This window comes from Solanum pennellii, chromosome 4, assembly GCF_001406875.1.
Source record: "Solanum pennellii chromosome 4, SPENNV200".
Taxonomy (NCBI): Eukaryota; Viridiplantae; Streptophyta; class Magnoliopsida; order Solanales; family Solanaceae; genus Solanum; species Solanum pennellii.
The window spans coordinates 65,542,359-65,564,384 of NC_028640.1; the positions used below are offsets into that span (position 1 = coordinate 65,542,359).

At 35.5% G+C, this 22,026-nt stretch overlaps 1 protein-coding gene across 1 annotated transcript; it reads right to left on the bottom strand.

The window, feature by feature from the left end:
- Nucleotides 1–806: 806 nt before the first annotated feature.
- On the bottom strand, nucleotides 807–20,279 carry LOC107018117 (asparagine synthetase [glutamine-hydrolyzing] 2). The gene is made up of 14 exons (XM_015218503.2): nucleotides 20,122–20,279; nucleotides 14,036–14,174; nucleotides 12,949–13,044; nucleotides 12,619–12,760; nucleotides 6,394–6,489; nucleotides 5,282–5,376; nucleotides 4,173–4,334; nucleotides 3,286–3,366; nucleotides 2,966–3,187; nucleotides 2,715–2,849; nucleotides 1,894–1,974; nucleotides 1,498–1,584; nucleotides 1,295–1,402; nucleotides 807–1,125 (listed from the first exon to the last, which is right to left on the bottom strand). The coding sequence occupies exons 1-14, from the start codon at nucleotides 20,199–20,201 to the stop codon at nucleotides 970–972; spliced, it is 1,680 nt and encodes a 559-aa protein (XP_015073989.1). The 5' UTR covers nucleotides 20,202–20,279; the 3' UTR covers nucleotides 807–969.
- Between the last annotated feature and the right edge of the window lie 1,747 nt (nucleotides 20,280–22,026).

Consider the following 22,026-nt stretch of genomic DNA (forward strand, 5'->3'; position numbering starts at 1 on the left):
AGCTTCAAAAATATTTGCATGAAGTTTAGTTATCTAAGGGGTTGCTCCTTAGATGACGCTATGTAAATGGGCTGCTCCTTAGATGACGCTATGTAAATGGGCTACACCAAATCATTTCCAGTATAATTCTCGAGTTATTTTCCTTAAAATGCAATAGCTCGTCGCTAATATCATATTTAATAGTGAGTTAGAGGATAATAATTACTCTAAAAAATCACTAATGATTTCAGAATTAAATAGTACATATCAATCTTATGTTATTTCCATTTTTCATTAGTGTTTCTTAAAAAAAAAAAAAAAAAACAAGTTCTCATGGGAAATGAACTATTTCCACGATCTGGTACTATTTCAACTTTCATTAGCATTGTTTTATGATAAGCCAAATTCCCGTACGAAACGAATTATTTCTACACATGAAGATAAATTTTGTTGCACATATACGAGCTACAAATTTTCATTAAGGAATTAATAAGCTTTAACTTCCACAAATTATTACAGGAAAAATGCACTCATCATAAAAAAGGATTTATAAGAAATACAGTATTTTTCAAAATTAACTTATTATATGATCCAATTTTTTTCATTTAACTTGGTTATAGAATCTCTAAAGAGACTGTATGTGTATATTTTCTATCCATTCTGATCTATTGAGGTTATACATTAAGAGGATTCATTATAGTTATGACTATTTCAAGTACCAAAAATCCTGTGTATTTGAGCATGAGATTGGATATGCTTTCTTTGAGATCTCATAGTAGTTATGGTGATTTATGACATTGAATCATGATGAATTTGTTTTCGTGTCATGAATAACACATATTCGTCATATCTCTTCTCAAGTAGAATAAACTTTGGTAATTGTAAAACCAGAAGCAAAGAATTCAAACTCGTAAAAGAAGTCAAATGAGGAACAAGTCAGGTTTTTGAATGAAGATATACAATCAAACAGCTACTACAGCTTTATAAACTTCATATTTCTTTAACCTCATAAGCAGCTTCATGAACACCGAGAGCAGCTCGACCGGATGGATCTAGATTCTTGGACCAAGCTGCATCCCATTCTACTGCTTTTGCAGTGCTGCAGGCCACACTTGGACCACCAGGAACAGTTTCTCTTGCAGCAGCCTGCTCCAAATAACAACTAAAATTATGATATTACCCCTTAATCAACAAATACCAAGATAGAAGCAATCTAGTTAATGGCTTAAGTAATATTGAAAAGAAAATATTATTTGGGAGAAAGTATCATAAACTGTACATGAATAACAAAGAAAAGAAGACATGAAAGACCCACCTTGGGGAAATATCGCTCGAAAATAGTTCTATAGTAGTACCCTTCCTTGGTTGTGGGTGTGTTATGAGGGTAAACAAAACTTGCATTCGCTAACATAGAATCAGAAACCTGGACCAAATGTACAATATGTGTTCAGCATTACCACAAAAGGAAGGAAGAAGGAATGGAAAAAGAGCGAAGAGAAAAGGAACAAAAAAGCTCACTTGACTGTTCGCGTGATCCTTCAAGCCATCAATCCAACTGTAGCCAACTCCATCACTGAACTGTTCCTTCTGCCTATACAAAATATGCTAAAAAAGAAAACAGAGGAGACTCACCAACTTGATCATAACGTCTTTTTATCGTCATTTATAGCTTTGAACTGATATATATATATATATATATATATGTCTTACACATGCATGAGTAAGTTGGGATTTTTGAACATATGATACCCTTGTATGTGACACATACAATACACATCTGTGCACAAGTACACAACGTATTTGGGGTTTGTTTGCTTCTTTATTTTTTGTTTTAACAAGGAGTCTGCTTGCCTATTTATTATGCAAATGAATAAAAAATTTGAATTTGGATCTTATAGAAGAAAACTAACAAACCTTTGGCAGATAAGGATTCTGATCATCGTCAAAGGCATTACGTACAACCCACTTTTCTATTCTTCCGAGGTCAGGTCGGATCTGTAATGTTTCAAGAAAGATTTTTCAGTATATAATAGTCACTGTACAGAGATATATTAAATTGTAGGATCATACTAGATGTAAAGATGAAATCAGCAACATTATAATGAGGTTATGTGTATGAAGCTATATTGTATCCCATACATCAGATCCGTTCAAGTAACACTGGACTTCTAATAAGGAGATAAATACTTGAATGTACATTCCATTTGTTGCCTGGCAGAAATTCTCTTGACCTAACATAAGTCGCAGCAAGCTTGAGTTTAGAAATAACTTCAGAAACCTCAAAAGAGCGAAATAAATTAAATCATGCTCCAGAAATGTGCTCATCTATTTATAAACACAGGAAAGTCAACACAACATAAACTCATGATAAAACAAGATTGAACTTGTCTCTATAAAGAATGGTTCAGTCAACTTGTGTGCACCTCAACTAATCCACCAAGTACCTGCAACTTCTCACTAGCTCATTTACTAGGTAACTCTGCACCAAGGCTTAAACATATGAGAAAAATTACGTAACATTTTTTTTTCTTGAGATTTGAACCCTGGTCTACCACGACGTTGAAGACTGTTTTTCTACATAACTTGCAGTAATCTTTTGACATTTTTTTATGTAAGATGTTATTTTATTGTTCCTTGAAGAAGGAGCAGGGTTTATCTTTCTTTCTTGGTCTTTGTTAATCTAGATTTGGTGTTGGGTGGAGGTGGGTTAGAGATTTAAGAGGGGAAGCAATTACCATTTTCCATTCCGGATCAATGTTCATTGCAATATTGATAAATTCTTTATCCAAGAAAGGTACACGAGCTTCAACACCCCAAGCTGAAGTAGATTTATTGGCCCTCAAGCAATCATAAAGATGAAGTGCTTTAATCTGGATTAACATCAAAGCATCCATCAGAGCTAGAAATAGTTCAAAGATAATTCTAATAGAAATGCAGTTACTTCCAATAAACCCTGAATGAATGCAAAATTGATAATGTGATCCACCTTTCTACAAGTTTCTTGGTGAAACTCCTCTTTGTTGGGTGCCTTGTGGAAATATAAATAACCACCAAAAATTTCATCAGAACCTTCACCAGATAAAACCATTTTCACACCCAATGACTTTATCTTCCGAGACATGAGAAACATTGGTGTACTGGCTCTGATAGTGGTCACATCATATGTTTCAACATGATATATGACTTCTTCTAAGGCATCAATTCCTTCCTGACATAGCAATGCAAACAAGTATATAATTAATTTCACTTAAGTGGTTATGCTCCGGAAAAGGAAATCAGCTTTGGTACGTCATTAGGAAAAGCTACCTGCACTGTAAAGTGAAACTCATGGTGACGAGTTCCAATGTAGTCTGCCACCTCTCTGGCAGCTTTCAGATCAGGAGAACCCTACAGTCAAAGAAAAGTCAACCTAAATTACAATGACACAGCAAATTATAAACAAAAGAAAAGAAACAATGCACCACAAAGATGGATAAAACACTCATCTCAGAAATCCACCAATCACACCAATAGGCTTCCTAAAAACACTCTGAATCTTGTGTGTGATTATGGTCAATAATAGACCTACTGAATAAGGTACACTAAACAGTTTTACGTACACTTACTGCCAAATTTGGCCTCATGAGAGGTGTTGAAAGCGTTTAGCACAGGTAATCAAAGTGCAGCAACAAGAAATTTCGAACAGATGTATATTTAGTTAAGAGAAATGACTGAGATCAGTTCTGATTATCATTTGAAGTTATTCACACTGGGAAGATTCCAAGATTCCGCATATACAAGATAGTAGCACATTTTCAGGACCAATGATGAAAGAAATAAGCAAGTTAATAGTACCAAACCTTGCAACTGGAGTTAAATTTCAGTTCTCCAAAAGTAAGCAAGACATGAAAAAAAGAGAGATATAACTGCAACAAGAGATATAAACTAAAAGAAGAAAATAAAAGGCAGGATTGAGTAAGGTCATATCAGAATTAACCACGATATCAAAAGGAAATCGACAAATCCTAATGGTAAGATTCATTCCTGAGAAGGTAATTGGTATCTTATATAGAAAATTTCCATCTTGCTACTACTTCGCAAATCCTATGTATGAAACATGTGAAAGGGACAGTGATCATGGTCCAGAACCTCTATGTGATAATACAGTTGACAATTTCTAAAACAGAGCATGTTCACTAAGGAAGCATCATCACCTTCAAGCCTACGCAAAACGTATGCAACTGGGATCCCCATTGTCGACCGGCTTCTGTATCAGCCAAATAGCGGCTAGCCACTGCAGCAACAAGTGAAGAATCCAGTCCGCCTGAGAGAAGCACACCAAATGGTACATCCGTCATGAGTCTCTTAACTACAGCCTGCATAAAGTAAATGTGCAGAATAAGATTAGCATTTAATGTGGGCATCAACCACGTGTTTCTGCATTGTAAAGTTCATCTCTCAACAATGGGATTTCTTTTTCAGTATCTGGGGCCTAAGTGGGCTAAAAATTACTCTACAGTTCCTTCAAGGTTAGCACAGAAAGGGTATTCACAAGGCTTCATACCCTCTCTGAAACAGTTCCAACAACCTTTTAGTGGATTTGGCTGGAAAGAAACAAGAAATATTTTGGAAACAAAGAAGAATCCTCACCAAAAATCAAAGGTCGTTGTATATCTTAGCTTAGATTTTGGTGCAACATGGCCATAGTAGCTGTAAATGATATCTTGGCTGATTTTGTTAAGCACATTACGCAGCTTGTAATGGCTTTCTATTTTTTATTTTAACTGCTCCTAGCATTCTCTTTTTGCTATTTACTAATGAAAGTTACAAATTACGATTAGAAAGAATAGCATTTCATGCACTAAATCAGTAGTAATAGACAGATAGTGGAGAATGGGTACATAAAAGGGGAAAATCCCAGGAAAAGCTATTGACACATTTTACACAAAGTTGTAAAATTTGCATTTGAAGGTCGAAGGATATGATAATGACTGAGACCAAATATCATGCACACTCCACAGTTCACATCCATCAACAAGTTGCTTTGATATTTTATCATTTTCTTTGGACAAACACAGGCTTAATTTAGTAGGGGGAAGTACTACAAACAAGAGGACAATCAAAATGACAGCTACATCAAGGATATCTTCTGTCCAATCAGTCAAGGGAATATGTGTCCTGAAAGAGTCCAAGACAACGTTCAAAATAGAACAAAGTGAAAGGTGCTTACTTTTAAAGTTTAGAGGGCTATGTCAAATACATGTCCGGGGAGTATGTCATGGTTGAGCCACAATTTTTTATGCAACATCTAGAATAAACTGACCTTCTCAAAAGCCTTCCGTAAGACAAGGGGATCATATGGAGTAGAAGGAATGGTTTCCGAAAACCATGGTGGGTTGTACCATCTTCTAAGTCCTCCTGTACATATAATTTATTTAAGAGATAGAATGAATAGTTCTTGAAAGCAACAGATGACTTTGATAACAATGATGATTTTGAATATTTCCTTCACACCAAAAACCGTGGTTCACTTTTTATCCATGCAAAACTAAAATTGGTGAGTACTCCCATCATTTCATTATATACGACTTCTTTTCATTTTACATGACGGTATGGATCGGACATAGAGTTTAAGATGTTAATATGACCAGAATATTATATCAATACTGGTAGAGTAAATATGATGAAAGTTGAAACGGTTGCAATTCTTCAAGAATTAGTGTATGTATAATATTAGTAACAGAATATTCTCAAACTTCTACACCGTACAAAATAAAGAAGTCATAGAAATACTACTTTATTTGGCTTTTATCTACGGGCTCCTCTAGTTTAAGAACCCAATAGCTCCTACTTATTGAGGTGTCATTACACTAACCTTCCTTTCTCTAGGGAAAATAGATTCTTATTTTAACGTAAACACTGCAAACACATAAAAAGGGACCATTAGTAACATTATATTACACTTGCCATTTTCTTTTAATCCATAGAGGGGTTTCGAAAGTAAAATAAATCTGCTTGGCTAGTAGACAAGCACAAAACAAAAGGATATATGTCAATTAATATTACTAAAAGTACATCCACCATCCCAAAAGACTCCTCAAGATTGAAGCTGCATTCCTAAAAGCAATTCTTTTATTTTTTTATAATTGTGATAACCAGGCTTTGTGTGCACCTCGACTACTTTTCACAGGGTACTTGCTACCTCCTAACAACACGGGTACAGGGTACACTCTACACCAAGGCTTGGATAGATGGGAGGAAATCACCTAAAAGCAATTTTGCGCAACAATAACATGTAGATCTCACTCTTTTGGTTGATCAATAGTTAAATAATTACACCAGCATTAAGAGATTTAAGACTGTTTTCAACAGGATCCAAAAAAATGAAATAAATAGGTCAAGATGAATGAAATACAGGCTCAGAGATGAGCATACCATTTTTGCTTGAATAAATATGACCGGGAAGGAAGCTAACAAATCGTTCACAATCATCACTTAAGGCTTTCATCTCCGAGGAAAACCATATGGATCCTGCATAAAAGTAATAGTTATTTCAAGTCATTGATTGCATATGCATATGCAAAGTTGTTTAAAATTTGAACATGTGCAGTCTATATACATGATCCAATGGAAACTTTTGTTATTTTCTCTATATGCAGAAAGGGCTGAAAGCAAATTGTGGAAAGATAAAATTATGGACATGGGAAATAATGTGAATGTACATAAACACTAACAAGGGTTGTGGTGAAGTGGTAAGTACTCCTTCATCCTTAACCAAGAGGTCTCAGGTTCGAGTCCCCTTAGGTACGGAGTCGCCTTTGTTAGGGAGTGTTTTACTCCACAATGTGGGACTTCCCGATCCGAATCCGGATTTAGTCGGGCTCCAAAGTGGATACCGTACACCGGATGGGAAACAAAAAAAAAGTGAATGTACATAAACAACTGTTTGACTGACTACTTAAAACCACTCGAATTGAAACAAACATGGCTGTCAACTTCAATGTGTAAGGTTCCAAGTCAAAGAGCTACATTCTACCTAATGTTTCTCCTTTTCCTTTGAAGTGAAATACGTAACACTAAAAAAACATTTTGTTTTCTACTTAAGGCATTCAGAAGCGGCTCAGAACCAGCTGGGCTTTTGCAATCCATATAAATACAAATTGTAGTCCAATGCATACATGGGCTGAGCACATATATAGATGGAATGTACTAGTGTCTCTCACCAGATAGATGTACCACATATAGTCATATACATTGTAAAGTATTTTTAAAAGCATTCAGGTTTACGAGAGTTATTTCTGTGCAATTTATGGTTCTCCCTTATGAACAACATTTGTAAGCAGAAAATATCATCACTATTAAATCTGTCCTACGTTTCTGTCTTCCTAAGGTGCTCAGTTAAGCTGATGTCGAAGCTAGGCAAGAAAGTTTCGTTCCAGCATAGCCCATGAATCCACAATCCAATTGGAACTGCCACACACCCTTACATGCTTATCATGATTGTGTAGTAGTCCCTCCAGCATTTCTAGGTAGTGTTTCTAACTGCATATACAGGATGTGCTATTGGTAGATCTCTTTCCCCTCTGACTCCACTACTACCCCATAATTTGCTCATAAGCTAAAAATGATATCAAAACCTTCTATTCCAACACCTTTATCCCTTTGTTTCCAAGTTACTGCGAGCAACAAAGGAAGTCCTCACCTTCCCAAACCTGTTATGTTATCCCTCTAGTCCTGGTCTATTCTTGTCACTCAAATATATTTCCGTCATATCCATCACATAAAATGTCTAGGAACTAAGCAGAAGTACTTGAGCTCCTGGTGTTCCCCAAACACAGCTCTCCCTTCATCAAAACCTGATCCATATATACCAGCCCCTGTTTGGTTCTGTTGATACCTCTAACCTATTGAGAGAACCTCCTTTGATTGAGTAGGAGATTGTTCTTCTACCTTTATCAGCAAGAATGGAAAATCTTTTGAGCTAAAAAAACTGATGGGGTTCTCATGTTGTCAACTAGATAACCCTTTTGATTTGTATTTTTCATTATTTTCACTTGTCTCGCTAACTGTAAAATGGTTGAGAACCCTTGGCGTGTCAGAAGAAGAATTTTCCAGCCTCTTTTCTATTATTTCTTTTATCGGTAAGCTAAAGATATACAAATGGAGTAAATCCAAACACCAAGAAGGTGATTGGACTGTACAAAAGTGAGATATCCCTACACAAAAACAAAAGAAGGGGATTATCGTGGTCTCTAGGTCCTTCTGCAGACTGCCATGAAATCTCTCATTCTGTGAATGTCATGTACATCATGAAATTTGCACCATAAAACCATCATATACAAGCAATTGTTTTTCAGCTCTTGTGCATTTGGTGTTGTTGAAGAGTGTGATCATTTCATCTGTAATGGGCATCAAAGCTGGAATTTGAGTTTTAGAAGATTACTAAATGGTTAAGAAGTGGACAGAGTTGCTGAATCATTAAAGTCAACTGTATCAGGTGCAAGGCTTCACAGATTATGAAGATTCCTTGGTATGGAAAGGGTCAAGTATGAGGATGTTTACAGTTAAATCAGCCTACAAGATTCTGATGGGCAATAGACAGGATGACAGAGGATGACCCTAGAAACAGATCTGTAAGATGAATGCACCTTCTAAGGTGCTATGTTTTGTATGGCTAGAGGCTAGACAAGTCCGTTGACTCATGAAAATTTAAGGAGGGGTTACCGGCTGAGTTCCAGGTGCTGTCTATGTGAAAGGGATGCTGAAGATAATACACATTTATTCCTACAGTACAGTGTTATTACTTCTCAATTATGGCACGTGTTCCTGAGTATTGTTAAGATGAATTGGATTATGCCAAAGGTATCAGTTGACCTTTGAGATCTTGGGGTGGAGTAGTTGGTGGTGTTAGTCAAAAGAAATGATGGGAAATGATTCCAGCATGCATATGGTGGACAGTCTGGAAGGAAAGGAACTTCAGGTGTTTTGAGGATAAAAAAAAATCTATCCAGATAAATGAAAATTTAGCTTTTTCTTTTTTGGTGTAAATGAAGTCCTGTAAATGATTGTGACTCCATACTGATATCATAGAATGCCTATAAGTTTTGTTGTAGGGGATTTCATATTTTGATATCCTAGAAAACGTATTATGTTTTCCTTTACCAGCTCTAACTTTGTGCAGTTTTTTAATGAAATGTTACCATTATTAAATAGTTTCATTTCATCTAAAAACTTAAGCTATTAGAAAGAGCACACTTATATGAAGCTAATTATATTCTCAACAATCATGTGAAGACCTGATTCTTTTCATTGTCCAAACGAGACAACGAGTGGCAATGAGAATCAAACCCAGGACTTCTGCTTGCTTTGATACCATGTTGAACAGTTGAAGAGTGATCATCTCATCTAAATGTTTAAGTTGTAAGAGAGAGCACAGTATCATTTACATAATTATATTCTTAACAGTTTTTACACTTGAAACACCTAGAATTTATTTCTCTTTTTTACTTTGAAAATTAAAAGATAATCCCAGGAATGAGCTTCAAGGTAAGCACTAATCTTCTCTTTTTCGTCAATCTCTCTCCTCCGACCTTTTTATCCGACGTCCGAAACCCTTTTCCAACATGACCCGTTCATTTTTTCTTTCCTCAAAACCCTCCCAACATCGACCGAAATCTCTGAAAACGACTCTCTCCTCGAAACCATTGCAGTCTTTCTTCTTCAAACTTGTTCGTTTTTATAGAAGCATCTAGGATCATCCTTTGAGCCTTTCTATTTCTGATAGCCACTCAAACAAGCTCAGAATCCCTGTAACATTGTTGAATCCTTGTGTATTCTTTTGTTTATAATACAAGTTACCTTTCTCAAAAAAAAATTGTCTCTCTCTCTCCCTGTGGAAAGGATGGAGAACAAAATCTTTTTCAGATTAGGGGAAAGTCCTATGACTTGACTGATACTAACCTAGCCTCAGATTCTAGGTTTGAATGGGCGGAGCGTGTGAGGTTATACATGAGAAGAATGAAATGAGTAGAGTATCTCTAGTGTAGCTCTGCAGAAGACTCAAAGAAGCATCAGAATTCAAAAGGAAATCTTTCAAAATTTGGAGATGCAGAAATTTAACTACCCTCATTTATTGCTCTTCTTGAAGTACAATAAATATGGTACATTTGTGTCTGTTATTACAGTTAAATGTGATTACCTACCATACAAGCGCCACTTGGCACAACTTTTTTGCCATGTGGTATCTTACATAAGAAAGCTGCTAGCATTTGTGAGAAGATTCTAGAACCATGGGGAGTCTCTTGGAAAGGCTCAAGATTCTAGGCTTGTAAATATGAAAGGACTTGTGTGGTAATTATTAATTGCATATAAGCCCTAAATGAGTAGTATAAATAGAGGGATATTTCATTAGAAAAATATCAAGCAAAAATCAATCAAGTTTCCTACAATACAATTCCCACTTGCAATTCTCTTGTGTTCTCTCTACCACTCTCTTAGCTATTCCTAGCTTCTTAGACTGACTTGGCATAGCAACATTGTGAGCAAGTTGTCAAGTGTCGCATGTGTGCTTAGTTGAAGACTAAGGACGTGACAGTGTAGAATCAAAGCTAGGTTCCAACTAAGGGAATGGCGAACAACGAAAAAATCAATGTTGCTAACACCCAACCCCACGCAATGTCACCCAAGATTCCGATGACACGAAAGGTAATAACAAAAGGAGGAATGTTGCCAACATAAACCAAGAGGTGCCGCTCGAGGTAGAGTTGAATAAAGGGATTACATCCCAAGAACTGGCGAGCGGGATGATGTGGAGGTCCTATCCAAGGAGGCCACGCTCAATAAGGAGTGGGTTACAAAGGTTAATGCAGGGATAGACGCAGTTGAGATATTTGGCCAATGCTTAGGGAAGATAGAAGACACTCTAACACTTTGTTTGGATCATTGTTACCCATTGTTTCATAATGTATTGTATTGTATCGTACTCTATTGTACTGTATTGTATGGTAGATACAATGTTTGGCTAGATTGTATTGTTTGTTTTTGTTTAGTAACATTTTAATTGTTTAGTTTGATTGTATCGCACTGTATTGTAATTTATAAATTTAGTTAAATATCCTTAATTATTCTAGGGTAGGCGGTTTTACTAGATTAAATAATTAAGGTAAAGGGTAAAATAGTATTTTGAAATATTATGTAAAGATATAATTGAAAAAAGAAATAAGTAACAATGGGAACACATCAAATTGGTTGTTCCATAAAATAGGGGTTCTCATTGTTACGTAACTACGAAATTTAGCAATATAGTACAATACGTTTTAAGTAACAATCAAAACAAACATTGTAGGTATAGTAACAATACAATACAATACAATGAATAACAATGATCCAAACATAGTGTAAGCGTTCTTGAGGGGCATACTCTTGAAAACATCGAGAGGATTCGAGATGACTTGGATGGGCGTATAAAGACCAAGATGAGGCAGACCTTTGCTAACTTAGAGTGCAAACTCATGGATCAATGCCATGAAGGCAAAGATGGAGGCACTCGAAGAGCAGATCGTGTTGGCGACTGGGACAGCCAAATACGCTATTGTGAAGAGTGGGACTAAGATCGAGGCTCCCAAGCCACCAATGTTCAAAAGGGCTTGTGATGCACAAAGTAGAGAACTTTTTTGACACTTGGAGAACTATCTCTACCATGGAAAGACGAGGGATGACAAAGCCAAGATCAACACCATTGTGCTATACCCAAGGCTGGCATGCTATGGTGTAGACGAGAAGTGTTGATGCTGAGAGAGGCTTGTGCACTATTAGCACGTGGGATCAAGTTGAAAATCACGTTCAAGAATCCACTACAAATATCACAATTCAAGAAACAAGTCCATGGCAACATGGATGGCCAAGAAGCCTATCGTACTCACCACTCAAATCCTTTTCTTACCCCTCAGCTTTAGATAACCCGTCCTGAATGCGCAACAATCAATGAGTAGGCAGCCCTTTTTCATCTATAGCACTGCCCTTAAAGAATACAATCTGTTTTCAACTATGTGACAGTTGGAAAAGGAATAAGGTGTCTCCCAAGCTCAAAAACCTCAGCCAAAAAAACTTCTTAGCCTATAGTTTCTAAATCGAATACCACACCTATTGATCCCTTTGAATTGACATCTTAATCAATTTTTCTCTTCTATGTTTCTCCAAATCAAACATGTTCCTAAACCAGATTTATGTCACTAAAATTTCCCATCAAGTAATTAAGCCGGCAACATTGTTGTCTTCTTATAAGACTTCAAAAACAAACAATATCTAGCTAGCCATTTCTCTTAGAACTGATGGGCGGATTTTATTAGTCGTACCTCACATCATTGTATAGCTAGGCTTAAGTAAATGTTACTGTGAATGATGTATGTGTTGTTCGCTAGTAATAGACTGGCTGAAGCTTGAGTTATACTAGCAAATTTAGATGTTCTTGTTACGGTGTTGATCTCCAAGAACTACTGAACTACATATATGATAGGGTCCTATTATACATCATTTGCTTGTGAGACAGTATCTATCAGAATTATAGCAGGTAAAATCACAAGTAAACAACAAAGGGAGTTCACATAACGTTTGTCACAAGGGTAATATGCCAAAAAATAATTATACTAAAAAGCAACATACCATCAAGACCCCACCCCATATAAAGGGGTGTAATGCCAATGGCATCCCGAGCAGCGATGAAACTTTTATCCCGGGTATCAAGAAGAACAAAAGAGAACATCCCATCCAACATGTCAACGAAGTTTTCTCCATATTCTTCATACTGCCAGAGGTATATCCCACAGTACATACACAATAAGAAAGAAATTATGGCAGGAAACCTTATTTTCTTACTAGAATTCATTTTTTCTCTATTGATGAAAACTTTGAGTCCTGGTGTTTTGAAATCATTCTACCAGCAAAAACTGAGAAGTCAGTACATTCCACTAAATACATTCTTGAAGTACTTACAAGATGGGCAATAACTTCACAATCACTTTCAGTTCGAAACTGATGGGACTTCAGTTTCTCCCGTAATTCCTTATGGTTGTAGATCTCTCCATTTACCTAAAACCGAAAGGAGCAGATATCAATCTTATGGAAGAAACATTTATCAAAATCAAGCTATGGGAGAAGGTCACAGTAGCCCAGCAAAGAAGGCTCCTGAAATGTGTGAATAATAGCTTTTAGCTATTTGACAAGCTTATCTAGAACATCAAAAATAAAAAGAACGCATCAGTGTCATAGAAATACTCATACCACCATTGCACTTTATCATATGGTCACAACAAATGACAGAATTGTATGTTCTGTAAGTTTTTTGGCTACACATTTATCTTTTGAATTTCAACCCAAAAAATGCAATCATATATATCATTCCTTTATCCAAACACAAATGATATCATTGGAACTACAAAGATCAAACCATCAACATTTGACTTACGTTGCGTAGAAAAGTTGTACTACTATGTGACCCACAGATCTTTCAATGAACTGAGAGTAAATACTAATAACGGTAGACTCTCTATGTTCATCTAGTCAATCGCCTGGTTACTTATCACATATCGATGCAAGTCTACAAATCTTACAAGATAATTAGTGGACGATGTCCAATAGTTAGTTGGGGTTCATTAGTTAGTTACAATATGTTATAACATTCAGTTGGGAATTGCAAGTAGCAGTTGATTTTAGTTATGGAATATATCCATATATACCATGTAAAGGATTACAGTTGAGATAATACATTTCTCCTTCTTCTAATATATCTCGGCTCCAAGCCCTGAATTAGTCTCTCAGTTCTTTGAGTTCAAAGCTCCTAGAATTGTTCTTAATTGATGTTTAATTGACTGCCATTGTGCACCACATAATCCGCTAAAGTGAAGAACCAAAAGTTTCTTCACAAATCCTTTATTTCTAAGTTCCTGTGTTCACTGTAAAGTAGAGAAACTTTACCCTACAAGAAAAGCTTGTACTATAGAAAATCAAAAGACAAACTGTCCACAGACCATTTACTGTTGTGGTATTGAAGTATATAAGTATATAGTAAATATTTTCCTACCGCAACAACAATGGTCTTGTCCTCATTATACAACGGTTGATCTCCTGACGTTGGGTCTACTATTGCCAATCGTTGATGAGCAAGATAACAGTCCTCATGGCTATGCAATCCACTCCAATCAGGTCCTCTATGGCGCAACCTACAATTAACATCATATAAAAGAAAAATTAGGAAGATTTCATGTAATAAGAATCATGTCTACTGCTACGTAGAATATGAGACAGTAGTAATCATAATTGCTGCTTATCATAATCTAAAGCAAAGCCCAGAGAATTAGATTCAGAGCCCAACACAAGATCAATTAAAAGAGGCAAAGATAGGCAATTTATAGAATTAGAATTGGGAGTTGAAAATGTGATACTAAAGACACTGTGGGACAGTATTAGCACCACGGGCACAAAGCATGTCCCCACCCAAAAGGCAACAGCTATGTGCACGAAGCATGTCCTGACAAGCAGTTACTTTTAACGTAAAACCACAGAGATAATAGGAGATAATGGTCAGCAATTCTTAAAAGGGAAAGAACATGTGGCCAGTAAGTTGGAAAAGAAGCTGGTAAGGCCAAAAACTGAATGCTGGGAGATTTCCCCTTCTTTTCTTGGACAGAACAGAATTAGCCAGAACCAATTTCTAAAAATTTCTTCAGGAAAGAAATTGTGGTTTACAGGAAGGAAAAGATGTCCCCGGGAAAAGAAACTAAATAGGCAGCATCAACTGGGTGCATGACTTATTAAACAAGATAATAGCAACTGATATTAAATAGAGGGGAACAAGAAGAGGGGTACAATGCTTTTTAGATGAAGAATCAAATGGAAAAGTGGCGAGTGATGATGATGAAAACAGAAGCAAGAAAATAGCTGTTCAGAAGAAACTAGAAATTGCACAGCAAACAAAACATTACTACTGCAATGAAAATGGCCAACACTGCAAAACAGTACAGACGCAATTATGGGAAAAAGGATAATTTTAGGCTCAGGAAAACAGAAACTAAAGACTTTTGGGAGATCTCTAGGTATAACGTGGGGTCAGATGAAAGAAGGCAACTCAAAGTTGAAAAAAAATATGTAAAAGTACACAGATGACAGAATCATATAAACCCAAAGGTAAAAAATACTGCAAATACACATAAGGCACAAATAACTATGAGATATTTTGTTTGAAGTAGCATTGGGAACTTAGGCAGAGTCTTTAGTAGCAGGACTAATCTCATCCCAAGCCAAGTGATCATGGCATCTGCAAGTTTCAGAAAATAAAGATCTATTTTCGCAAGTTTATCATTAACCTGCCTGGCGATTTCCACATAGCATTTCTGAACAGTAAGTAGTAGACTCTTTGGACAGGTTCAATTGCTGGAAAGTGAATGGGTAGGGATGGTTAAACCCATAGTTTCGTAAAGTGAACCAGGTATTTAAAATTGGGGATGTGTTATTTGTTTCTAAGCTCGCCACGTGTTCATCCCTTAAAAATAAGGGTAAATCACTGTAAAAGTTTAATGTGAGGGGTATATTTGGACCTTAAGTATAATAGGAGTGGTATATTTGGACCTTAAGTATAACAGGAGTGGTATATTTGGACTGTAAGTATAACGGGAGGGACAGATTTGGACCGTAAATATAACGGGCGGGGTATATTTGCACCGAAACTCAAACGAGGGGTATATTTTAACTATTTTGGATAGTACATGGGTGTATTTGGCCCTTAACTGTTTTCTATAAGATCATGATACTCTTGTGATGTATGATTCTTCAATAGAATGCTTGAACACCACCATTGGTACTCACTTTTTGTGATTCAGTGTTTGGACTGCATATCAATCAATCAGAGGAGGCCTTGTTATTTTCAGTCAAGTGACAAATGTTGATGTTTTGGGTTGTGATGTGGAAACTCTTCCTTCTACTTATTTGAACTCGGAAGCTAATCATATATCTTCCAAGATTTGACAAGGGGTACTTGTAAAAAGTCAGAAGAGGTTGGAAGATGGAAAAGTCAATACATTTAGGGTAATTAGTATCGCCTAACAGTGTACTAGGCTCACTCCCCACGTATGTTATATCCTTATTCCCAATATATGTTAAGTGGAGAAGTATTGGATATGTAATATGTTAAAAGAGATTTCCATTGACAGAGAAACAGTAAAAAAAAGATTTTTTCACTTGGTCAAGTGGAGTACTTTAACATATAGCAAGAAGATGTCTTGGCATTACAAACTTGAGACATTAATGATAATCAAATGATTATGCCATTATGGAGATTCTCTTTACAAGAGCAGTCACTTTGGAAGGCTGTCATCAGTGAAAAGTATAAAGTAGAAGCTGTTGGACTACTAAACCAGTGACTTCCACTCATGGGGTGGGTTTATGGAAGAATATTAGAGCCCTTTGTGAGCAACATTGGGTTTAAATGGGGAATGAAAGCAAATTGTTTTTTGGGTAAACGAGTGGATAGGTCATGCTCCTTTTGAAGATCTATATCCACATTTCTTCAAACTGATTTGATGCCTGATTCAAGCTCGGGTGCTATCGGAGAACCTGATGGTTGGAACTTTAATTTCAGAAGATATTTGAATGATTGAGAATGGGGAGACTTGCAAAATTTTTGGGTTCTTGAGACTTTTCACGGGCTAGGCAATGGTCAAGAAGCTGATATGGAAATTACATAGTAAGGCCAGCATCACTGTTAACTCTTCCTATTCTCTTTCAAGTTATGATGGACAATAAGGTAATCTGTGATCCTGGCAACACATCTGGAAAACCAACGCTCCTTATAAGACTTTAAATGGCTTTGGAAGCAAATTTGGAGAGTCAAAGTGCCACAAATACTGGCATGCTTCACCTGGCTGCTAGCCAATGAAGCAGTTCTGACATTGGACAATGTGGCCAAGAGAGGTATATCTCTATGCAACAGATGCTCCTTCTGTTGTAAGGATACAGAGACAGTGAAACACCTCTTTCTACACTGCAATTTCACTGATCAACTGTGCCAGATTTTCCTTAATCTCAGAGGCATTTCCTGGACTATGCCTAGTAAGATTGATGAGACTCTTTTCAGTTGGGAGGAGGTTGGAGTTGGGGCTACAAACAGAGAAAGATGGAGGATGATACCTGCTTGTATATGGTGGACTATATGGAGAGAGAGAAATGATTGATGTTTTAAAATAGGGACAACAACCTGCAGGAAGTCAAGCTTAAATGTACTTTGTTGTTCTGTTTTTGGTGTACAAATGTCTACTCCAATGAGACTGATTCAATCATAGATGGTTTAGGGTCCACCTAGTTCCTGGTTTAACATTGGAAGGACTTTAATCTTTTAAGTGTCAAAGAAGTAGTTGGAAGTTGGAGTCTTAGAGAAGTTGATAGCCCCATCAAGAAGACCTGGCAGATGATTCCATCATGTATTTTTTGGTGTATTTGAAAGAAAGGAATCTCAGATGTTTTAATGGTATCTCAACTCCCATAAGCAGTTTGAAATCCTTTTGCCTTATTAGTCTCTTCCATTGGAGCAACTTATCCCCTGTAAATGATATATCACCCTTCTTGGATTTCATTAGCTCCCTCAATATGGCTTAGCGACCATCCTTTTGCTTGTGGTTGACTCCCTGATTATATAGGTGTTTTTGTTCCCAAAAGTTCGAGAGGTTTTCTTAACACACGAGACCCATCAAAGAAGAAGATCCAGTTGTGCTCTAATGCTACTAAGTGGAACATGCCTGAGGAGTATCAATCACCAATTTTTTCCATTTCCATATTATGGCAGTTATTTCTCAATATGGTGGGGTGCAAGTGGATTATACCATGCAGACAAGTGGGTTATTGAATTGCTGGAACATTAGAGGAGGGAATTCCGGTCAAATGTAATGGTGACTAACTATTCCAGAATACATAACCAATTGCAAAAACACACAGCGAAATCCTATAAAAGGGGTCTAGGGAAGGTGGTGTGTACGAAGATTACCTTTACCTTGTGAAGGCAGAGAGGTTGTTGTTTCTGAGAGCCCCTCGGCTCAAGTAAAACAATTATAAGCAGGTAATATTCCAGTATATATATGTTAAACAATTAGGGGGTGAGAAACGCAATATGTTTTGAAGACAAACGAAACTCTATTCAAAATATCAAAACGAATTGTTTACTTTTGTTTTATTTTTGTTGTAAATAATAATGAAGCTGTGATAAATCCTTAAAGGGGTGTTATTTTAATTTGTTGCAAATACTTTCAGCAGTACCTTCTTGGTGCTATATCGGTAATACATTAACCACTTTTCTCGAAAACAAAGAACAACCTTCTGCACCCAGCCCCAGTAGAAAAAAAAGAAGAAGAAATAGGCTACAATTGGCAAAAATCTTGTGCCATCAAGAGTATTCCAGATGATGTAGTTAAGGACCAAAATGCAACAGAATCCAATTGATTTAACAGAAATGAAGCAGCAGATAGTAAAACATATTGAAGATTAAGAAGCTATGCGATTACTAAATAATACTGCTACTAAGGAGGAGGAGATGAGGATAGCCCCTACCTCTCCCACCTAAAGTGCAACAACTGTCAACTACTTACCATTTACCAATCTTTTATCCTAATCCTCGACGTCCATACTTACTATCTAGGGCTATGTCCTCAATAAGCTGAAGTTGTGCCACGTTTTGTCTTATCACCTCCTTCTAGATCTTTTTCAGCCTACCTCTCCTTAACTCCTGGTGCAGCCAACCTCTCACACCTAATTGGCACATCAGCGCACGTCCTCTTCACATGCCCCGACTATCTCAATATTACTTCTCTCATCTTGTCCACCATGGAGGCCACTCCCACCTTGCCTCGCATAACATCGTTCCTAATCACATCTCTCCTAGTATGCTCACACATTCATCTGAGCAGCCTCATCTCTTCTACATTCATCTGTTGAACATAAGCATTCTTAACTAGAGAGCACTTTACCCCATACAATGTAAATTTAAAATGTAAAATGTTAATTAAGTTAGCCTAGAAATTTTCAAACAAGTAGAGCATTTAAATCACACATAGGATGCGCAGGATATGACAACCATTAGCCAGGCCTCGTACCGCAATCACTCTCACTTGTTGCAACATACATTATCATAAGATATATCAAGCTACAACAACATAATGAAAAAATTTACTCCGTGTTTCAAGAGAAGAACCACATAAGGAGATCCAATGAAATGTCCTCAAAATTCACAGCTTCAAAAAGTATGATGAAGTTAGATGGTGTGTCTACCCATCTCATATCGTACTCAAAAGGAGTATCTATACTATGCAAAGTCAGCATGAATTATACCATTGATTTCACATTAGTATTAAATTTTCGGCCACTAAGATGGTATCTTTACATGAATTTTCCTCATGATTGGAACAATGTACCTTGTGAGATTTAAAAAAAAATTATATGACATGCATAAGATAAAGAATGGTGAAGTCCCTCTATACCCCTGCTTCTCCAAGTTCACTTCTTTTTAAGTATGAAGTTTCCAATAGCTATTAATAAAATGTTTAATCCAGACACATGGAAAAGATGGTTCATTTCCCCTTTGCTAATTGACCTGTTAACAGTTCTCAAGTATTGAAAACATCCAGAAAAGCAGGAAGTGCTAAAAAGTTAATTCCGATTACTCAATAATTTCCACAAGCACAAATTCCGCTTTTTATAGGACCAAAAATTCTGTCACAAAATAATTACTACATTATATTGTACTTTAGCTAATCAAATCTCTCTCGTGCTTGAAAAACACCAAATTTTTAACAACAAGCATCAATAGTGTAGTAGTAGTAAAAACATATCCTACCACCCCAAGATGGGGTTCAAACCCCATATTGTACATTTACCTTATCCAAAAAAAAAACACCAAAAATTTTCTTCCAGCAGTTAACTAAGTAGGAGCAGCGGATTTTTCCAGGCATTAGTGTGCAACTTCCATTTTCAAAGATAATCAGATTCATTACCATACATTTGTGTGTAATTAGTTACAAACATAACAAAATCAAATCTAAGAACAAATCAATGAATAGCAAATCTAGAAACACTTACATACAATGTGGGAATCAAATAACAAAAATCGAATAACAGAAAAGGATAAACCTTCTTGATAGTTCGATTACTCTTGAACGCTTGGCATGAGAATTATCAGTGCAACCGAAAATTGCAAGTATTCCACACATTGTTCGCAATTATTTTTTTTCTGGCTTCTTCTGAAATGGAGAAAAAGTGATTGCGGTTACTGGTTACAATGAAATGAAAAGATTTGTTTTATTTTTATAATGAATTTAAATTAATCAGAGCCGTTAATTCTCTAATCATTTTTCAAAGATTCCACCTTTAAATATAATTAGGGTTTAAGACGTTGTTTAAGATTCTCCTTGGTGGGTCCCAATTTAGGAGTGCGGCGGCTCTGGACTTCTTTTTAACAAAATGGTATTGCAAGTACTGTACTCTTTGTGTTTGATAGCGTAGTTTGATTTAGAATGAAGTTTAAAAAAAGAAATATAATTTTTTAATTTGGTGGTTTTAAATTAAAGTTATGTTAAATGTATCAAAATATATTTTGATCTTGTGGTTTTAAATATGTCATGTGTAAAGTTAAAGTTAAAGTTTTGCTAAAAAAACAAATGGGTTATTCTTTTTTAAATGGAGAGAGTATAAGTTATTTTGGAATATATTGTTTTGGAAAAGTTATTTCACTATTAGGGCTGTTTGGCACGAAGAATATTATTTCCTCCGTCCATTTTTAGTTGTCATAGTTTATATTTTTAGAGTCAAATAACAAGAATTTTACTTTATATTTTAAGATATATTTTTTCATCATATTGATATGTAAAAAATTGTAATTTTATAGTACTTTTTATATAGTTTTTAAATATTTATGTTTTTTATTTAAAATATCGAATTAATGTAATCTAATTTAACTTTAAAATTAGTCAAGTTGATTTTAGTAAAACGCAAATGACAAATAAAAGTGGACGGAAAGGACATCAAATAGTTCTTGATTAAATCATAGTGTCACTTAAGTTATTGTTTGGTTGACAAGTTTTTGATGCCTTATTCTTGGATTAATAATTATTAGTATAGAGATGAGTTATCCATCCTGGTGTAGTAATCCGCTATACTTTATCTCGAGATAAAATAGGCAAATGACAAAGATATCCCTTTAAACCTTTTTATACATCAATTTTCACGTACACGAAGACAAGGGTATTTTTCTAAGCAAATAATTTGTTATTAAAATTTATATAATGTATTTTGTTTTGAATACAACAAACCAAACATATTCAATGAGAAATAATCTTACATAATTTCTCTTATCATAACTAATCCCGACATAACTTTTCTGATCATAGCTAATCTCACCATAACTTGTATTCAAACCAAACGACCTATGAGTTATATTCCACAACTAGATATCAGGTGCCCGCGCTAACGCAGGCCCAACGTATGTTAGTTTTTTTCTTCCAATTTATGTGACACAAATGATATTTGAAAAAGTGAACTAAATTTTTTATATGTGGTTTTTTAAAAAAGTATTTTAAATTATTAATTTATGTACCTTTTGTGTCATTGTCGAATAATATATGTTACTATATTTGTTTTATTTTATATGATACAAGTCATTTTAGGAAAGTCAACAAAATTTCTAATATGATTCTCACATATTTTTAGTTGTCATTTTACTGTGATTCATAGTACTTTTTAGTTCTTACGTTATTTTCAAACAATATATGCAACTTTTTTTTCCATAAAACTAAGGAAGTCAACCAAATTTCATTATGTTTTTAACTATATTTTTCTAAAAATATTTTAAATTGTTACATTGCGTTTTTAAGCTTTTTTAAATGTAATTTTCAAATATGCAACAAATTAGAAATTAAAACGAAAAATTAAAGTTTTCAAATAATTATATTTCTATATTAGAATGTTCAAATATTTAAAACAACACATATATGCACAAATTAATAGAAGGAAGCCAAATGATTTTTAAAAAATATATAT